General features: G+C 34.3%; 1 protein-coding gene across 2 annotated transcripts in view; it reads left to right on the plus strand.

Annotated features, from left to right (window-relative positions):
* Nucleotides 1-20851, plus strand: part of AFG1L (AFG1 like ATPase) — a 185056-nt gene that overhangs the window by 84117 nt on the left and 80088 nt on the right. For both annotated transcript variants that reach the window (XM_004422187.3, XM_087443965.1), the window contains exon 7: nt 14790-14848. In XM_004422187.3, coding sequence (XP_004422244.1) covers nt 14790-14848 — 59 coding nt within the window. The remainder of the gene's footprint in view (nt 1-14789; nt 14849-20851) is intronic.

Below are 20851 nucleotides of genomic sequence, written 5' to 3' on the forward strand. Positions count from 1 at the left end.
GTTTGAAATGAAATTGATTATAACAATGAATTGAGTGTAAATGAATACTTGAGTTACTGCTTGCCTATATAGATTTGTAAATTTCGTTTGCCTTGGAGGGAGAGTTTACAGCTCCTGAGTGACAGTGTCATTATTTGTGGCCCTGATAACTAGGGAAATACACAGTCAAGTATTTTAGCATTTAAGATATGCCTTCTACTTTTCAAATTAGTAGAAAAGACAAAAGATCAAAGAAAAAATATTTCTTAAGCAAAAACTAGAAAACAGAAGAAACAGCAAAAAGTATGAACAAAAAGAGTGAAACAAGATCAGGCATGTCAGTGACAAGAAATATAAATCGGTTATGTTCCTCTATTAAAAACTAAAACTTCTGGTATGGCTAATTTCCTAGCCAAATGACCTTCCTACAGACAGCAGTAATAAATTCTGAACAAAATACATAACACAACTATTTGAAGGTCCTAGAAAATGAAAAAAGGCATGCAGATTCTAGAGGGGAGGCAAAACTTGGAAGAAGGTCCAAAATGGATAGAATTTTCTGTCTTTTTTTTTTTTTTTTTTTTTAGTGGCTATTTTACTTTAGGGCAAGTAAAGTCAGTATTACATTGGGTGTCTGAAATTCTGATAGAAAACTCACTGTTTTCTGGCCTGAAGAATAAGATAGCAGAGTTTGGGGCAAGCACTACAGCTGGAAAATGAGAAGTGAATCCTAGAGAGAACTAGATTGATGTAGCCCCAAGTTGTGTATATAAATCCTGCCCAAACTCTGACTGATCTCTAAACCATACATTTTGAAGGATGAACTACAGGCTTCTTAACTAATGATAGGCTACTGAACTGAGATTTGAGTTTGTAGTTTGAGTCTAACCAAGGTTATTTCTTGCTAAAACAAAAATACCAGCACTTTTCAGAAAATGAAATAGAATCTCAAATTGTCCCAAATTGTACAGGATACAATCCCAAAGTAAAGAATGGGGAAAATATGGCATTCCCAAGAGAAAAAACAATCAACAGAGACCAACACCAATATGACTCAGATATTGGAATTAGCAGACAAGGACTTTAAAACAACAATTGTAACTATAATTGTTGGGGAAATGAGTTAAAGAAAATATGTTCATAATGAATGGACAGATAGGAAATGTCAGCAGAGAAATAAATACTATAAAAAAATACCAAATCTAAATCCTAGAATTAGAAAAAAGAAAATATTTTAAATAAAAATTCACTTGATGAGCCTAATAGTAGAAGGGAGATAACAGAGCAAAGAGCCAGAGAACTTGGAATTATCCAGTGTGAAGAATAGAGAGAAAATGATAAAAGAAAAGAAACAGAGCCTTAAAAATTTGTAGAATCATAACAAGTTTTCTAACGTATTTCTAATTGGACTCCGAGAAGGCAAGGAGAGACAATGGGGTAGAAAAACTTTTGAAGAAATGATGACTGAAAAAATTTTAATCTGAGGCAAGACATAAATTTACAGACTGAAAAAATTTTAATCTGAGGGAAGACATAAATTTACAGACTCAAGAAGCTCAGTGAAATTAAAGCAGAATAAATACAAAAAAACACTGCTTAGGCACATTGTGGTCAAACTGCTAAAAACCTAAAGTAAAGAGAAGTTCTAGAAAGCAGCCAGAGAAGAATGGCGTATTAAATACAGGGAAGCAATGATTAGCTTCTCATGACTTCCATTAGAAACTATGGAGGCCAAAGACAAGGGAACAACATCTTTAAAATGCTGGGGAGAAATTATCAACCTAGAATTTTATATCCAACAAAAATTTCCTTCAAGAATAAAGACAAAATAAAGACATTCTAAATCAAAGAAAATTAAAAGAATTCATCTTCACTGGACCAGCACTACAAGATGTTCTAAAAGAAGTTCTTCAGTTAGAAAGGAAATGATAACAGATGGACCCTTGGATCCTTAGGAAGAAATGAAGAGCATCAGAAGTGGTAAATATTGGGATAAATATAAGTAACTAGTTTTTCTTCCTAGTTTCTTAAAAATAGAAATGTTTGTTTTATGGGAAATTGTAACAGTGTCTTGGGTTTATACTGTATATAAATATGATGATATGACATCTATAGCATAAAAGGGAGAGTTTAGATGGACTTATATGGGTGCAAGGTTTCTACATTTTTTGTGAGGTGGTATGTATTAATTCTAAGTAGAGTGTAAAAAGTTAAGGGTATACATTGTAACCCCTAGAACAACAACTAAACTAAAAGGCCAATAGACAAATTAAAAAGGAATTTAAAAATATATTCATATAATCCAAAAAAGTCAGGAAAAGAGGAACAGAGGAAGAAAAAACAGAGGAGACAAAAAGAAACCAAATAATAAAATCATAGACCTAAATATTAAATGTTAAACGAATTAAACATCGAAATAGAAGGTAGAGATTATAAGAATGGATTAAAAAATATTGAGATATAATTTAAATATAAAGATAGATTGAAAGTAAGTGGATGCAAAAAAGGTATATCATACAAATAGTAACAATATGAAGGCTGATGTGGGTTTCTTAATGTTAGATTAAATTGACTGAGGCAGGCTCTGCTAGTCCCTGTGGTCCCACCAGAGGATGCTTGTGCTGGGCTCTGCCTCTCCTTTCTCAGTTCATGGCAATAGTGGGCCATGACTCTTGGACCATGGTGCTAGAGTTTGTCTGCCAGGGATTACAGTTGTAGGTAAATCAAGTATTGTATGGTGGTTTGTGGAATTTAGTTTTGAGCCTAAGATCATTTCAACAACAGAGCATCTTTTGTCTGGTACCAGAGTAAGCTACATAAATTCCTAATCTGGGATACAGCTGTGCAAGAATGATTTTGTGCCTTACCATGAATGAACTGCGATAGTTAGCTTCAGCTATAATCCTTTATGATACCAAAAAGAAGAAATATTGCAACATTAAGGAGTCAGTTAAAAGATATTTGTCAGCAAGGCCCATCTAGTTTTGTAGCTGACACTGCAGGAAATAAGTGTGATGATATTATCACAAAAGAGAAGTCATGGAGAGAGATGCTAAGACTGCACCGACTCATCTATACAATTTTTGTGGAGATCAGTGCAAAAACAGCAATGAACTTAAATGAACTCTAAAGAAGTTAGTCAAAGAATTCCATTTGCTCGCACCAACACTCCATTTGGTGGTAAGGGCTTCAGACTCCAAAGACAACCTTTAGAGTCAAAATGAAAGCTGTTGTTGGCTAGGCCTCAGCCTCACACATGATAATGAAGTAGTTCTAAGGGTTAACAGGAGAGCTGGAGTCTCTGCCACTAGTTGTTGCCTGGCTGGTTTGGGGTCCTCTTTATGCGCAAAAGATTCCCAGAAATACACAAGTTTGTTCTCTTACTGAAGACTCTAGTCATGATATTTAAGTCCATTGACTTCTGTTGTATAAAGAAGCTCTGCTGTGAAAAACTACTTCATTGGTATTTAACTTTACTGAAAATAAATGTGTAAGTGTATGGATGGTAGTATTTTTGTGATCAAGTTTTTATGTAACGTTTTGTAAAGTTTCTTTCTCATGGTTCTTAAAAAAAAAAAAAGACCCTGTGGAGCCTATAATCTCCTTGGATTCCCATTATCATTGTTATAGAGGATTGAACCATTTAAAATGTCGTAGGATATCTAAAGTAGAGGGCTGGTGATTATTATTTGATTAAAAAATGGGTTCAATTCTATAGGACTATTTGTAGGATTGATGGAAAAGATTTTATCTTCCTGCCATCTCTTAGGCAGTTTTCATTGAAAACATTAGGCAAGGATACATGTGGTAAACTAACATCAACAACAATAGATGTGTAGATCACCCTGACTTTTCTTTCTGGTTTATTAATTTGTGTGTCAGCAAACACATTATTGCCGCATTTAAAAATAAGCCCTTATGATCAAGATAGTGGTGGTGGAGAACATCTCTGGAGTAAATTGAATTTTATTTGTTGTTCTAAACTGACTGGCAGTGATTAAAAAGGAAGGAAAGAAGAAGGGAAGGAAGGAAAGAACCAAGAAAGAAAGAAAGAGAAAAGAAAGTAATGTAAATGTTAATTTTCTGTTTAACCCAAATATTTTGTGAAGAAGAGATAGTTAAGCATTGTCTAGCATATGTAAAGTCTATGTGAGAGCTGTACTTAAGGTTTTATAAATTATATAAATACATTAATAAATTCTAAGTTTCATCTGAAACTCCAAAAATATAGATGTCAAAACAAATATTACTAGCGATAAAGAAGGACATTTCATAATGATAAAAAAGTCTATTTATTAGAAAACCAGAACAATCATAAATGTGTATGCACCTAATAACAGATCTCAGATTATACAAAGCAAAAATAGATTCAATATTAGAATTAGACAATTGAACAATCATAGTTGGAAATTTGAATATCCCTCTTGAAGCAGTTGAATGAACAAAAATTTGTAAAGATATAGGCAATCATCTGTCTTGACCTAAGTAGTATTTATTGAACATCAAACACAACAACTGCAGACTACAGTCTTTTCAAGCACACATGGTATGTTCACTAAGATTGAACATTTGTTGAGCCATAAATGAAATCTTAGTAAAAATTTACAAAGTTTGAAATCATACAGAATATGTGTTCTGGCCACAATGGAATTCAATGAAATGTCAATAACAGTAAGATATCCAGGAAACCCTAAAATATTTGCAAATTAAACAATACATTTAAATAACGCATGGATTAAATAAGAAATCAAAAGAAAAATTAGAAAATATTTTGAAGCAACCTACTGAATGGGAGAAAATATTTCCAAATCATATATCTGACATGGGGTTAATAATATAATCATTTCAATATATGCAGGAAAAACATCTGACAAGATCCAACACCCATTCATTGTAAAATGCTAGGGTTAGCATTTTATTTTTAAAAAACCCAGCTAAATAGGAATAGAAAAAAACTTCTATAATCTGATAAAGAGTGTCTACCAAAAACTAGTAAAAATATTTAATGGTGAAATATTGAATACTCTCCCTTTCTGATTGAGACCAAGGAAGGCAATGATACTTACTCTTCCCATTTCTAATCCACATAATATTGGAGATCCTAGTCATTGAAATAAGGCAAGAAAAAGAAACAAAACACATAAGGAATGGAAAGGAAGAACTAAAACTGTCTATTTGTATAGAAAACACTTTTGACATAAAAATGTCTTTAAAATCTCCAGATAAGCACATAGAGCCAATATGTGAATTTAGCAAAGCCACAGGTTATAAGGTTAATATGCAAAAATCAATGATATTTTTATACACTTGTAGCAAATAACTGGAAAATGAAATAAACAATTTTTTATAATAGCATCAAAAGCATAAAATAATTAGAAATAAATTTAGCAGAAAACCTACAATACCTCTACACTGAAAACTATAAAACATTGCTGGGAGAGATTAAAGAAGACCTAAATAAATGGAGCGATATACTATTTTCTTGGATTAGAACATTCAATATTTTTAAAATGTCACTTCTTCCCGAATTGGCCAATAGATTCAGTGCAATCACAGTCATAATCCCAGCATACTTTTTTTGGGGTAGAAATTGATAAGTTGATTCTAAATTTTATGTGGAAATGCAAAGTACCTTGAATAAGCAAAACAATCTTAAAAAAGAACAACAAAGTTGAAGGACAAACAATAGCTGATTTCAAGACTTCCTATAAAGCTACAATAATCAAGACATGTGGCATAAGGATAGAAAAATTAATCAATGGAGATTAGTGATTGGAATGGAGAGCCCAGAAATAGATACTTACTTATATGATCATTTGACTTTTTGATTGAGGCAGCAGGGCAAGCTATTATAGGGGAAAGAAATGATGCTGGAATAACTGGACACTGATATGGAAAAAACGAACTTTGACCTCTACCTCACATGGTACACAAAAATTAATTTGAGATGGATCATAGACCTAAGCAAAAAAGCTAAAACTATAAAGCTTTTAGAGGAAAACATGGAAGTATATCTTCATGACTTGGGGGTCTTAGACAAGTCACAGAGAGCAATAACATAAAAAAAAAAAAAAAAAAAGATAAATTAGACTTCGAAAAATTAAAAATTTCTGCCCCTCCAAAAGCACCTTAGGAAAATGGATAGGCAAGCCACAGACTGGGAGAAAATATTTGTATATTATGTATTTGACAAAAAAATGGTATCCTGAATATATAAAGAAATCCTAGAAGTCGATAATAGAAAGACAAACAACGCAATAAAAATTGGGCCCAATTTTTGAACAGGCATTTCTTTTGACTAGTAGGCACATGCAGAAATGCCCAGTTTCAGTAGTCATCAGGTAAATGCAGATTAAAAGCACAATGAAACATCATACTACACACTCACCACAATGACTGAAATGAAAACGACTTGCAAAACCAAATACCGATGAGGATGTGGAGCAGTTAGAACTCTCATACACTGTTGATGAGAATGTAAAATGTGAGACACACTTTGGAAAAAAGGACTGGCATTTTCTTATAATGTTAAATATACTGCTACCCTATGACCCAATAATTACACTCCTAGCTATTTACCCGTAGAAATGGAAAAAAAAGTTCACAGAAAGACTTGTACAAGAATGGTTACAGCAGCTTCGCTTATAATACCCAATAACCGGAACGAACTTGGGTCTTCATCAACTGGAGGATGGATAAACCAACTGTGGCATATTCATAAAATTGAATGCTACTCAGCAGTAAAAAGGAATGAGCATATAACAACATGGATGAATTTCAGAAACATTAGGCTGAGTTAAAGAAGCCGTATCTAGGGCCGACCCCATGGCTTAGCGGTTAAGTGCACGCGCTCCCCAGCAGCCCGGGTTCGGATGCCCAGCGCGCACCGCTTCTCCGGCCATGCTGGGGCCGCGTCCCACATACAGCAACTGGAAGGATGTGCAGCTATGACATACAACTATCTACTGGGGCTTTGGGGGGAAAAAATAAATAAATAAAATCTTTAAAAAAAAAAAAAAAGAAGCCGTATCTAAAAGAATATTTACTCTATGATTCCATTTTTATGAGGTTTTAGAAAAGGTTTTATGGTTTGCTTTATTTATTTATTTATTTTTTTAAAGATTTTATTTATTTTATTTTTTCCCCCCAAAGCCCCAGTAGATAGTTGTATGTCACAGCTGCACATCCTTCTAGTTGCTGTATGTGGGACTTGGCCTCAGGATGGACGGAGAAGTGGTGCCTCAATGCGCACCCGGGATCCGAACCCGGGCCACCAGCATTGCAGCGCGCGCACTTAACCACCAAGCCACAGGGCCGGCCTATGGTTTGCTTTAGAGATTATAGTTTATATCTTTAACTTATCACAGTCTACCTTCAAGTGATATTATATCACTTCTAGTGTAGTGTAAGAACCTTAACAACAGTATACACCCATTTCTTTCCTCCCAGCTTTTGTGCTATTTTCATACATTTTACTTCTACATGTGTTATAAATCCCGAAATACATTGTTATTATTTTTGCTTTAAATACTTTTAAAGGGATTTAGATAATTAAAGTCTCATATTTACCCACAGTTACCATTTCTGGTGCTCTTTATTCTTTTGGGTGTTCCAGGGTTCCATCCAATATTATTTTTCTGCCTGAGGACTTCTTTTTAAGATTTCTTGTAGTTCTGTTGTTCTGGCGATGAATTCTTTCAGCTCTTCTATGTCACAAAAGTCTGTATTTTAAAAGATATTTTTGCTCAGGATAGAGTTCTTTGTTGACAATTTTATTTTTTTTCTTTGTTCTTTAAAAATGTTGCTCCGCTATGTTCTGGCTTGCATAGTTTCCAATGAGAAGTTGTTATCATTCATATTTTTATTCCTCTATATGTAATGTATCTTTTTTCTCTGGGTGCTTTTAAGTTTTTTTTTTTCCCCCTTTAATCACTGGTTTTAAGCAGTTTGGTTATAATATGCCTTGGTGTCGTTTTTTTCATATTTCTGTGCTTGCACTTTATTGAGCAATTTAGATCTATGGGTTTATAGTTTTCATCAGGTTTGGCAATATTTTGACTGTTATTTCTTCACATGTTTTTTCTATCCCCTCCTCTTCTCGCCTTTGGGTACTGCCATTACACATGTATTAGGTTGCTTAAAATTGCCCCATAGGGGCCAACCTGCTGGTGCAAGGGGGTAAGTGCTCGCACTCTGCTTCGGCGGCCCGGGGTTTGCAAGTTCGGATCCCGGACGTGCACCAATGCACCACTTGTCGAGCCACGCTATGGTGGCATCCCATATAAAGTAGAGGAGGATGGGCATGGATGTTAGCCCAGGGCCAATCTTCCTCAGCAAAAAAAGGATGATTGGCATCGGATGTTAGCTAAGGACTGATCTTCCTCACACACACAAAAAAATTGCTCCACAGCTCACTTATTCTCTCTTCATTTTTCTTCTCAGTGCTTCATTTTGGGTAGTTTCTGTTGCTATGTCTTCAAGTTCATTAATACTTTTTTCTGCAGTGTCTAATCTGCTGTTAGTCCCATCGAGCATTTTTTTTGTCTCACATATTGTTGTTTTAGAGATGTGGTTTTCATCTCTAAAAGTTCATCTTGGTTCTTTTTTATATTTTCCATGTCTCTATTTGATATGATCAATATTTCTTCAAGCTGCTTGAACACATGGAATACAGCAATAACTGTTTTAATGTTCTTGTCTTTTAAATTTATTATCTGTGTCAGTCCTAGGTCCGTTTCTATTGATTGGCTTTTCTTTTCATTATGGGTCATGTTTTCCCGTTTCTTTGCATGTCTAGTAATTTCTTTTTGGATGTCAGACAGTGTAAATTTTACTTTGTTGGGTCCTGGATATTGTTTTGTTGCTGTAAATATTCTTGAGCTTTATTCACTTTCTTAGAAATGGTTTGATTCTTTTGGGTACTGCTTTTAAGCTTTGTATGGCAGGACAGAGCAGCATTTAGTCTAGGACTAATTTTTCTCACTAGTGAGATAAGTCTCTTCTCAGTATTCTACCCAATACCCCATGAATTACGAGGTTTTCCAATCTGACTGGTGGAGATGGGCACTATTCCCAGCTGTGTGTGAGCTCCAATGATGGTTTCCTCTAATACTTTCAGACGATTCTTTGCCTGGCTTTGGGTAGTTTCCTCACACACATGTACTCATCAGTACTCAGCTAAGGACTGAGTTGGGACCATTAGCAGATCTCCAGAGCTTTTTCACTGGCAGCTTTCTATTCTCTGGTGCTCTTCCTTGTGAACTCTAGCTGCATTTTCCTCTCTGGACTCTCATCCATCTCAATTCAGGGAGACTGCCAGGCTCTGCCTGGGTTCCCCTTGCCTGTGCAGAGTTCTATAAACTTTCACCAAGCGCTAAGCTGAGCAATTGTAGCACTCACTGCATTTGTTTCTTATTCTCAGGGATAACTGTTCTTTGTTCCTGCTGTCCAATATTTACACAAGCTATAACACCTAGTCTGGGAATTAGGGAAAGCCAGTCTAAAAGTTTGTCCACTATAGTGGATTCAAGGAAGGTTGATAGAAAATGTGGCCTTTGAGTAATTGTATAGTGTTAGAAAAGAAGGAAGAGAAAGTCATGAGCTCATGCTGACTCTTCTGCCTGGTGGCACCCTGCTCATTTTTCCAAAGTAGTCCAGTCCCTTTGTTACCTCTCTAAAGCTGCCTTTGAACCCTGATAAAATGAATAACTTCTTGCTCTGTGTTTTATGTTTCTACCTTGTGTCCCTTTTTACCTTGAATCATGGTTATGGTCTGGTAGTGTCTGTCAGCTGTGATAAACCCAACTGGTCACAGCACGGTTCTGAAAAAGTCTACAAGTTTTAGCATCATTAAAGACCTAGACTCCTAGGTATATCAATTACTGGCTGAGAATTCAGCAAATTATTTAAAAAACTCTGAATAGGGGCCGGCCCCATGGTGTAGCGGTTAAATGCGTGTGCTCCGCAGCTGGCGGCCCGGGTTCAGATCCCGGGCGTGCACCAAGGCACTGCTTGTCAGGCCATGCTGTGGCAGCATCCCACGTAAAGTGGAGGAAGATGGGCACGGATGTTAGCTCAGGGCCAGTCTTCCTCAGCAAAAAGAGGAGGATTGGCATGGATATTAGCTCAGGGCTGATCTTCCTCACAAAAAAACAAAACAAAACAAAACAAAATGAAACTCTGAATATCAGTTTCTTTATTTGTAAAATGGAGTAGAACTGTCTACATTGTAGTGTTATTGTAATTTGTGTACGTACAGTGCCTAGTGAATTGCCTGGCTCCTAGTAGGTATTCTATAAATCCTAGCTCCTCCTTTTATTTATCTTCTGTCTTCAGCCTCATTTCAGTGCAGACATATAGTAGGAATTCATGAATGTATGTTGAATTCCAATTAGTTTTTTAAAAAGGAGCTAAGTAGCTCTTGCTGCTTAAATGGTCTAAAGGCGCCATTTTCTTTTAATCTATACTAAAATAAGAATCTCCTGGAAGGACAAATCAGATTGGTTCCATAAAGCTGTATAAATACTGTGTGTTAATTTATAGGAAAACTCCTTTTAATTACCCGTCTTAGAAGTTTTTCTTACTCTAAACCAATATTTACTCATATAAATAAGCATTATTCAGCCTGTTGGTTTTGACACTTGAATTTTTAAGGAAAAGATCTGCATGTCCATGTGCATCTCCAAAGTATTTAGATCCTTGTAATTACTTAAAAAAATCCTCTTTGCATGTATTTCATCTGTAAGTATTATTGCAGTTATTCACTGAGGAGAATGTAGAGGTCCTTATACCATTCTCAAAAAATGGATGTGCTATAATTCCGGTACTCTATCTTATATGAGCAAGTGCTCATTTAGCTCTGTTTAGAGATCCTTAAAAAATCATAGGCAAGAACTTCTGTTGAATTTTAAATAGCATTTAGTAAATAATGACAAATGTTGATATAAGTGTATTATAAAAACTTTATATCTAAAAAAAATAATGTCAAACAACTAATATTAAAAATTTGGTAGCTAAATAACATTTCAGGAGATGGATCTATTGCATTGATAATTACCATAATATTTGAATTGCAAAAACCTCTTCAACTTAATGAATACAGCCCTTTTTCACTTAAGGGTCCTATAAAAATCTAAAGGTTTTCAAGCCAAATGAATTCTGTTTAGAATTTTGTTTAGAAAATACTTCTCAGAGCATAAAGTTTGAATTTTATATCCTTGTAAAGGCTGAGTTTTTTTCTTTTCTTAAGTTAGCCCTTTAGAAAATTAAATCTTGAAGAGTAAAAGACATTGTTATTCTACTTTAACTTTGCTGATGAGTGGAGATCTTTTAATCAAGAATAATTCAAGTGGGCCTTTACATCTGTCCTTGCCATTAACTTACTAAAAGGTGTGTGCTTGTTAAGTTACATCCCAGCCTTATATGTCCTTAGAAAAAGATATTATTCCATGAGTAAGACCAGAATGTTACCTTATAGATAAACTTTGATTAGCACAACTTGTTAGTTTTAATTCTATAACATTGTGTTCTTTGATACTCGCTAATGTTGTGTATGTTTTTTTCCCAATAAATTTTAAAAGAACTTATTGAAGCATGATTGATATACAGTAAATGGCATGTATTTAAAGGATACAATTTAAAAAATATTGACATAAGTATACATCTGTGAAATCAATATAATGAACATTTCCATGACACCCAAAACTTTGTTCATCCCCTTTTTTCAACTCTCCCTACCATCTCTGTCCCACCCCAACCTTTCCCCTTCCCCAGGCAACCACTGATTTACTTTCTGTTACTATAGATTAGTTTGTTTTTTTCAGTTTTATATAAATTGGATCACACAATATGTACCCCCCTCCGCTTTTGTTGATCCAGCCTCTTTTACTCTGAGTAATTATTTTGAGATTTAGCTAGTTTGTTCTGTGTATGAATAGTTTATCCTTTTTATTGCTGAGTACTATTTCATTGTACAGATATGCCATAGTTTATTTATCCATTGACCTAATAATGGACATTTGGATTGCTTCCAATTTTTGGTTATTACAAATAAAGCTGCAGTTTTTAGCTGTTATGAAAAAAGCTATTATAAACATTGAATGTATTTTTAAAATTATATTATTTTCGATTTTTACCACTTACTGGCTATCACGGCTGTCAGCTCTTATCATACAGCAGTGTTTTTATGCACCTTCCCCAGCAGCTTGTAGTTAGGGAAGACTATGAAAATACCTAACTTTAAACCTATTTCCTGCCTTATACCCATTTTACTCATTCGAAGTATTGATTACGGGAAAGAAAAGATCTTATTTTGAATTTTGAAATTCTGACAGCCTGGCCAGCATTATCTTACCTTTTATAATATCCCTAAATAAAAATTTTAAATGTAACTGAATTAAAACCTCTAGTCCTTAATTAACCAAAGACTTATGCAAATACTTGCTTCACTATAATGGTGTTATGATGAGTATTTTTCTAAAGAGAATAACTGTTTCCTAATGACCATATTTTATTTCCATAAGTAAATGTGGCAATTGAAGTCTATTTTAGTTATCAAATTTTCTCTAAACAAGGAAATATAGAAAGGATCCTATAATGCAATACTTAAAAAAAAATTGAGACACTAATTTGTGGTTTTTATTATTGAGAAAACTTTTTACTGTTCTCATTTTTATACTTTTTTATTTTTTTTATTACTTTATAGATTTGACTTTTATTTATTTATTTTTTATTTTTTAATTTTTTGTTTATTGCAGTAACATTGGTTTATAACATTGTAAAAATTTCAGGTGTACATCATTATACTTCTATTTCTGCATAGATTACATCATGTTCACCACCAAAATACTAATTACAGCCCATCACCACACACATGTACCGAATTATCCCTTTCACCTTCCTCCCTCCCCCCTTCCCCTCTGGTAACCACCAATCCAATCTCTGTCCCTATGTGTTTGTTTATTGTTGTTATTATCTACTACTTAATGAAGGAAATCATACGGTATTTGACCTTCTCCCTCTGACTTATTTCACTTTGCATTATACCCTCAATGTCCATCCATGTTGTCACAAATGGCTGGATTTCATCGTTTCTTATGGCTGAGTAGTATTCCATTGTGTGTATATACCACATCTTCTTTATCCATTCGTCCCTTGATGGAATAGCTGGATCATATGGTAGTTCTAGCCTTGATTTTTTGAGGAATCTTCATACTGTTTTCCATAGTGGCTGCACCAGTTTGCACTCCCACCAGCAGTGTATGAGAGTTCCCTTCTCTCCACATCCTCTCCAACACATGTTGTTTCCTGTCTTGTTAGTTATAGCCATTCTGACGGGCGTGAGGTGATATCTCATTGTAGTTTTGATTTGCATTTCCCTGATAGTTAGTGATTTTGAACATCTTTTCATGTGTCTGTTGGCCATCTGTATATCTTCTTTGGAGAAATGTCTGTTCAGGTATTTTGCCCATTTTTTAATTGGGTTGGTAGTTTTTTTGTTGTTGAGATGCATGAGTTCTTTATATATTTTGGAGATTAAGCCCTTATCAGATGTATGGTTTGCAAATATCTTCTCCCAATTGTTAGGTTGTCTTTTCGTTTTGTTGATGGTTTCCTTTGCTGTGCAGAAGCTTTTTAGTTTGATGTAGTCCCATTTGTTTATTTTTTCTATTGTTTCTCTTGCCCGGTCAGACATGGTGTTTGAAAAGATGTTGCTAAGACCGATGTCAAAGAGCGTACTGCCTATGTTTTCTTCTAGCAGTTTCACAGTTTCAGGTCTTACATTCAAGTCTTTAATCCATTTGGAGTTAATTTTTGTGTATGGTGTAAGGTAAGGGTCTACTTTCATTTTTTTGCATGTGGCTATCCAGTTTTCCCAGCAACATTTGTTGAAGAGACTTTCTTTTCCCCATTGTATGTTCTTGGCTCCTTTGTCAAAGATTAGCTGTCCATAGATGTGTGGGTTTATAGATTTGACTTTTAACAGGAACGTTTCATATGCAATAAAATTTCTACCTCTTAAAAAATATTCCAAGTCTCTATTTTTAAAGAAAAATATGCAAAGCTTACAATATGTTGCCCCTTCCCGCTTGTTTGCTCTTGACAATATGTATGTTTATGTGTGTGTATATGTGTGTAAAAATACATACACTGTGACACATAAATATATATAAAATATCATTGTAAGGCAATAAATACTACCTGTTTATGACATATAATTGCATTAAATTTACAGTCTTAAGAATGGAGTTTTAATTTTTAGGTAATTTCTTTAAAAGTAAAGTGGCCTTAATGTCATTTACGTTAAAGTCAAATATATAAGTGTGATACAAATACATGCACAGTTCTAGCTATTGATGTGTTTTCTTAAAAGGCTAATCTTATTACACACTTTTAATTCTGTACTGAGAACTTTTATTATAGATTGAGAAAAGGAAAATATAATTCCTTTCCCAATAGAATCCTATATATTCAAATATCAAATACCTTCCAATATATTATTTTCTTATCTTAAGTTATTGATTTAGGATCATTTGTGAATTTTGAAAAGCAATTCTTTCATTGCTTTTTATTATAGTTTAAAGGTAATTTGATTGAATGCCTTTTGATCTTCTTTCTGTGATTGTTAATTTTTTCTCTTATTAAGAATAGAATGAATTTTGTGTAATACCAGAATAGAAATCAGTTTTGGTTACTTTCCTTCTCTTTTACTCTGTTATCTTCTTTATCAGTAGAAAACTTGCCAGGCTAAACTATAAGCTAACGTTATGATTTAGGTTAAGTACAAAGCTAATACCAAGTTTTTCTTTCAGATCTTTATAAAAATGGACTCCAAAGAGCTAACTTTGTACCATTCATAGCTGTCCTGAAGGTAAGGAAAATCACTTACATGTGTTCACTGACTAATATCGTATTGCTTGATAATCAAGGGCTTTTATAGGATTGCCATGGTGTTGCATTCAAGTAGAATTCATTTTGCTATTAGATAGTAATAGTCAAAGACACTAAAGGAGAAAAGAATCTTTTTTATATGGTATTCATCAATGTGTACACAGGAAAAATTATAAAATATAGTCTAAATTATTATCTAACTGAAACATTTGATAGTTTGCATTTTAAAAATTTTAATTTGAGGTTTGCTCATAAATATTATAGTAGAATGTTTAAACTTATACATTGATTTCTGAAAAAAATGTTTAATGTTCCCTGTTTCCTTCAGGTTAATGGCCATTAACATGTTTTCCCAGCTATTAAAGTTGCTATTCTAGAGTAGCATTATTACAAAAATATTCTAATATATTTAAATGTGATTGCCATCAACTTATCATGAAATTATGTCAAGTTGAGGCACATAAATAGTTTAAATATTTGTGTGTATCATCACTGAATACAGTTTAAAATAGTCTTCATTACAATATGATTAAGAATAAAATAGCCTCCTTTTTCTCTGTTAATTTTTAGTAATTTTTTACACGATTATTCAATAATTCTACATCTATCAATATCTATTGAGAACCTACTATGTGCAAAGTTCTACATAGGCTTAATGGGTAATATAATCATGAAATAGGCTTTTCTTGCTTGCAAGTCATTTATAATCTAGTTGGGCTATAATATGTACACAAATACCTATAACACAAAGCAAAATGTAATAAGTACCAAAAAGAAGCATATTTGCAAAAATATGATTTCCGTAATTCTTAGGTACATAATTTTTCCCAGTCCATAACAAGATGACTGAAGAAAGGATAAAGTTTTATTTTTTTTAAAAAACCCTAAAACCTCAAAAATTCCTACAAAGAAGGAGGAGTAAAAACATTTTATCTTCAAATTTTCTGAAGATATAGTCAGACAATCTTTTTGAAATATACTTCAGTTGGAATTGTTATTGGTGTCAAGCTTTATTCCCTGTGCTATACTTAGGAGAATTCAAACATCTGTTTCCTTGACCAATTTTAGATTCCCAGAGGATTTTAATTTCTCTCAGATATTTATGGATATAAGGAAAAGTACTTTTTGAAGATTTATACTGTTGGTAATTTTTTCCACTTTATATTCATATTTTGCATTTGGGGAGAAGGTAGATTTGCTGTGTTTTCTCCCCGCCAGGAATCCAAAGTGATACGGTGTACATATATGCGAAAATATAAACAGGGAAGCTAAGAAAAATAGGTGCTAAAAATAGTATCTTCATATAGCATAAAATACACAAAATATAAAGAGGGAAAGCTCATAGAATGAAACAAGTTAAAAGGTTCTCAGAGAACTTGGTAGCTGTACGTTTTTTTTTTTTTACCCCAAACCTTACTTTTTAGCCAGTAATTTGTCATACTTCAATATATAATAGCATTATTAATAGGCTGCTGAATTGGCCAGATTGAATTTAATTTCCTTTCCTTTTCCCACTCTTTTTTTTTTTTTTTTTTTTTTAAAGATTTTATTTATTTTATTTTTTCCCCCCAAAGCCCCAGTGGATAGTTGTATGTCGTAGCTGCACATCCTTCTAGTTGCTGTATGTGGGACTCGGCCTCAGGATGAACGGAGAAGCGGTGCCTTGATGCGCACCCGGGATCCGAACCCGGGCCACCAGCATCGCAGCGCGCGCACTTAACCACCAAGCCACGGGGCCGGCCCTCCTTTTCCCACTCTTAATTTATTTATTTTTTTTGAAGAGGAAGGAAAACCAAAAAGATGAATAATCTAAATTTGAAATTGAACAAGAACTGAGATAAATATTATACAATTTGAAATTGAACATGAACTGAAATGCCTAGGAAACTAGATACCAGATTGGATGAGAAAGGATTGAAAATGTCTCATTTATTCAAAAGACTTTTCACGTGTTACGAAACGTCAGCCTGTTGAAATGTACACTGGAGTGTGTTTCCCTGGAGCATTTTTGGTGGGCATGTGAAGTTTCCCTTGTAAGGAGAGGTTGTTTCATATTAATTTAAATGGCATTTTGCCTATTCACATATGCTAGTGTTACTCTTTTCTTTTGGCCCAGCTGAGAGAAAGGTAGCAGAAGTCAATCTTAAAACAAATAGAGAATCTGAGTTTAATAAAAAGAGATTATAAACAACATAGAAATGTATTTGTGGAAAATGTGCAGTGTAAAATCCATTTTTTCCTTTGTGTTCTCCTCTATAAACCAAGTAATAGCAAATTTGTAATTCACAACAAGAACTTGTGATTTGTTGCTTGGAGTATTGCAAAATAGCAAAAACTTAAATAAACTCATAGTAAACAATAATATTTTTATAAGATAGTAGGAATAATGAGGAGGACTGAAATGCTATTAAAAAACAAAATGTGGTATATACATACAATGAAATATTGTTCTGCCATAAAAAGGAACGAAATTCTGACATATGCTACATTATGGATGAACCTTGAAAACGTACTGAGGGAAGCCAGGCACAAAAGGACAAATATAATATGATTCTACTTGTGTGAGGTACCTAGAAAAGGCAAATTCAGAGAGACAGACAGTAAAAATAGAGGTTACCAGGGCCTGGGAGGAGGGGGCACTAGGTAGTTATTGTTTCATGGATACAGAGTCTCTGTTTGGGATGATGAAGAAGCTGTGGCAATAGACAGTGATGATGGTTGCAATAACATTGTGAATGTACTTAATGCCATTGAATTGTATGCTTAAAATGGTTAAAAATGGTAATTTTATGTTATGTATATTTTGCCACAACTTATTAAAAAAAAGGACTGGAAAGGATATAGAAAATGCTCAGATACATTCCCTCTAGGAAGCCTTCCTAGAGTAACTCCTTGAAACAAAGCAAAGCGAAGTGAAGCAAAACAAAACAAAAAAACCAAGCCCTTACGTATAATTTCTATGGCCTTTTAAGTAGGGAAGTTCCTGCTTTGCTCTTACTTGCATGTTCTTTGAGTTTATTTTGCTGTTCTTTTTCTTTTTCTTTTTTTAGCTATCTGCTCAGCAGTCATCTGTTTCTCTTTTTAAATTTTTTTATTTATTTTTAAAAATTTTTTGTTTATTGCAGTAACATTGGTTTATAACATTGTATAAATTTCAAGTGTGCATCATTATACTTCTGTTTCTGCATAGATTACATCATGTTCACCACCCAAATACTACTTACAACCCATCACCACACGCATGTGCCGAGTTATCCCTTTCGCCCTCCCCCCTCCCCCCTTCCCCTCTGGTAACCACCAATCCAATCTCTGTCTCTATGTGTTTGTTTATTGTTGTTCCACTGCTGGGTATTTATCCAAAGAACTTGAAAACACCAATGCATAAAGATACATGCACCCCTGTGTTCATTGCAGCTGTTCTTTTTCTGATTTACTAAGATTAATTTTTTAATCTCATTTCAACCTTCTTTCCTAAATGCATTTAAGGCTCTTTATTCCCTCTAAATAGCTGCGTCCATGAAGTTTTGATATTTAGTATTTTCGCTATCAAGTTCAAAGTATTTTCTAGTTTCCATTCTGATTTCTTCTTTAAGCCATGAGTTGTCCAGAAGTATGTTTCTTATCCAAGCATATGAGAATTTTCCGGTTATCGTCTTGTGATTGTTTCTTAACAAATGCTTAATTGCACTGCGTGCGGTCAGAGAATATGCTCTTGCAACTTCAGGCCTTTCAAATTTGTTGAAACTTGCTTTATGACCCAGTATGTGGAAAATTTTTGTAAATATTCTCTGTATTTTTGAAAATAATGAGTACTCTCCAGTTGTTGTATGTGATAATATATATAGCTCAACACACCCATTAGGTTAGATTTGTTAATCATGCTGTTTGAATCTTTATTCTTATATATTTTTCCCATCAGTTACTGAGAAGCTTATGAAAAACATCTCCTACTATGATTGTGAATTTGTCTGTTTCTCTTATAATTCTGTCATTGGCCTTACATGTTTGGAGGCTATGTTATAAGTTGCATGCAGGTTTAAAATTATTAAATATTGCTTTTGAATGGAACTTTTTTTTTTATTGTGAAATTTTTGTTGTACATTATTGTTTGTCAGTCACCATATAAGTGCATCCCTCCACCCCTTGTGCCCACCCCCCACCCCCCAGCCCCTAGTAACCACCAAACAGTTGAATGGAACTTTTTTAATCATGTTTTTATCATTAAGTAGTAACATAAGCTCCTTTGTCTCAAGTGTAGTCATAATTGCCTGTTGAAGTATTTTTATCATGTCTGCTTTAAATTGCACATTCATAGGGTAATTTTGTCAGATGATTCTAACATCTCTGTCATTTTGATGTTGGCATCTATTGATTGTCCTTTTACATTCAGTTTGAGATCTTCTTGGGTTTTGGTATGCGTGAATTTCACTTGAAACTTGGACATTTTCATAATTTGTCATGAGACTTTGGATTTTTTTTATATCAATTTTTTATTGTGGTAAAATACACATAACATAAAAATTACCATTTTAACCATTCTTAAGTGTACAATTCAGTGTCATTAAGTACATTCATGTTGTTGTGCAACCATCACCACCATCCACCTCCAGAACTTTTTCATCTTGCAAAACGGAAACTCTGTACTCATTAAATAATAACTCCCCATTCTCCCCCTTCCCCAGCTCTCCATAGCCACCATTCTACTTTCCATCTCTATGAATTTGCCATTTCTAGGTACCTCATATAAGTGGAGTCATATAATATTTGTCCTTTTGTGTCTCGCTTTTTTCACTTAGTATAATGTCTTCAAGGTTCATTCATGCTGGGGCATGTGTCAGAATTCCATTCCTTTTTAAGGCTAAGTAATATTCCATTATATGTATATACCACATTTTCTTTATCCATTCATCTGTTGATTGACATTTGGGTTGTTTCCACCTTTTGCCTATTGTGAAGAATGCTGTTCTGAACATTTGTGTACAAATATCTGTTTGAGTCCCTGCTTTCAATTCTTCTGTGTATGTACCCAGAAGTGGAATTACTGGGTCACATGATAATTCTGTATTTAATTTTTTAAGGAACTGCCGTACTGTTTTCCACAGCAGCTGCACCATTTTACATTCCCACCAACAATGCACAAGGGTTCCAGTTTCTCCACATCCTTGTCAACACTTGTTATTATCATTATTTTGATAATAGCCATCCTAGTGGGTGTGAGGTGGCATCTTACTGTAGTTTTGATTTGCGTTTCTCAAATGATTAGTGATGTTTAGCATCTTTACATGTGCTTATTGGCCATTTGAGTGTCTTCTTTAAACTTTTAGTTTTAGGTGGCTTTTTGGACACTATTCTGGCAGAAGAAGGAGAGGCACTGCCTCGTTACTCCCAGATATGGGTAGAAGTCCAGGTTCCTTAATTAGCCTCCATTGAGTGATCCTCCTTGTTACTGCTGGTGGAGAGGTTCCACTGACATCATGGGAGGGAGGGAGTGTGATGCTCAGTATTGACTGGCAGGGATGATATTTCCAGCTCCCTACTTGGCCTTCTCTGACATCATCCTGGCAGGAGTGTTGGGATGCCTCATGACAGCCTTGTCAGAGTGTAATTCTAGGCTCCCCTCAGCCTTGGCTGGAATGGGTAGAGGTGACATCAGTTTTTATTTCTGTGATGTTTGCTTCAGTAGAACAGTTATTGTCAAAAAGTTTTCTCTCTTGTTATGCTGCCATTTTCCTGGTCCTTTGGCTAAAGAGAGCAGACTTTTGTTGGGGCCTCATTTGTCTGTGTCCATTGGCCTTTCTGGGTTGCTGGCTTCTTCAGCTCTAAGTCTGGAATATATGAACCAGAAAGAAGACTAGAGAACTCACCATTGTATTGTTCTTGGGGTCCATGTTCTTCCTTCTTTCCAGTTTTCAGTCTCTTCTTCTGTTTGTTTTATATATAATTTCCAGGATTTTAAATTGTATATAGCAGGAGGAATAGGGAA

The sequence above is a fragment of the Ceratotherium simum genome, chromosome 19, assembly GCF_057802395.1.
Source record: "Ceratotherium simum simum isolate JZ-2026a chromosome 19, ASM5780239v1, whole genome shotgun sequence".
In the NCBI taxonomy this organism is placed as follows: domain Eukaryota; kingdom Metazoa; phylum Chordata; class Mammalia; order Perissodactyla; family Rhinocerotidae; genus Ceratotherium; species Ceratotherium simum.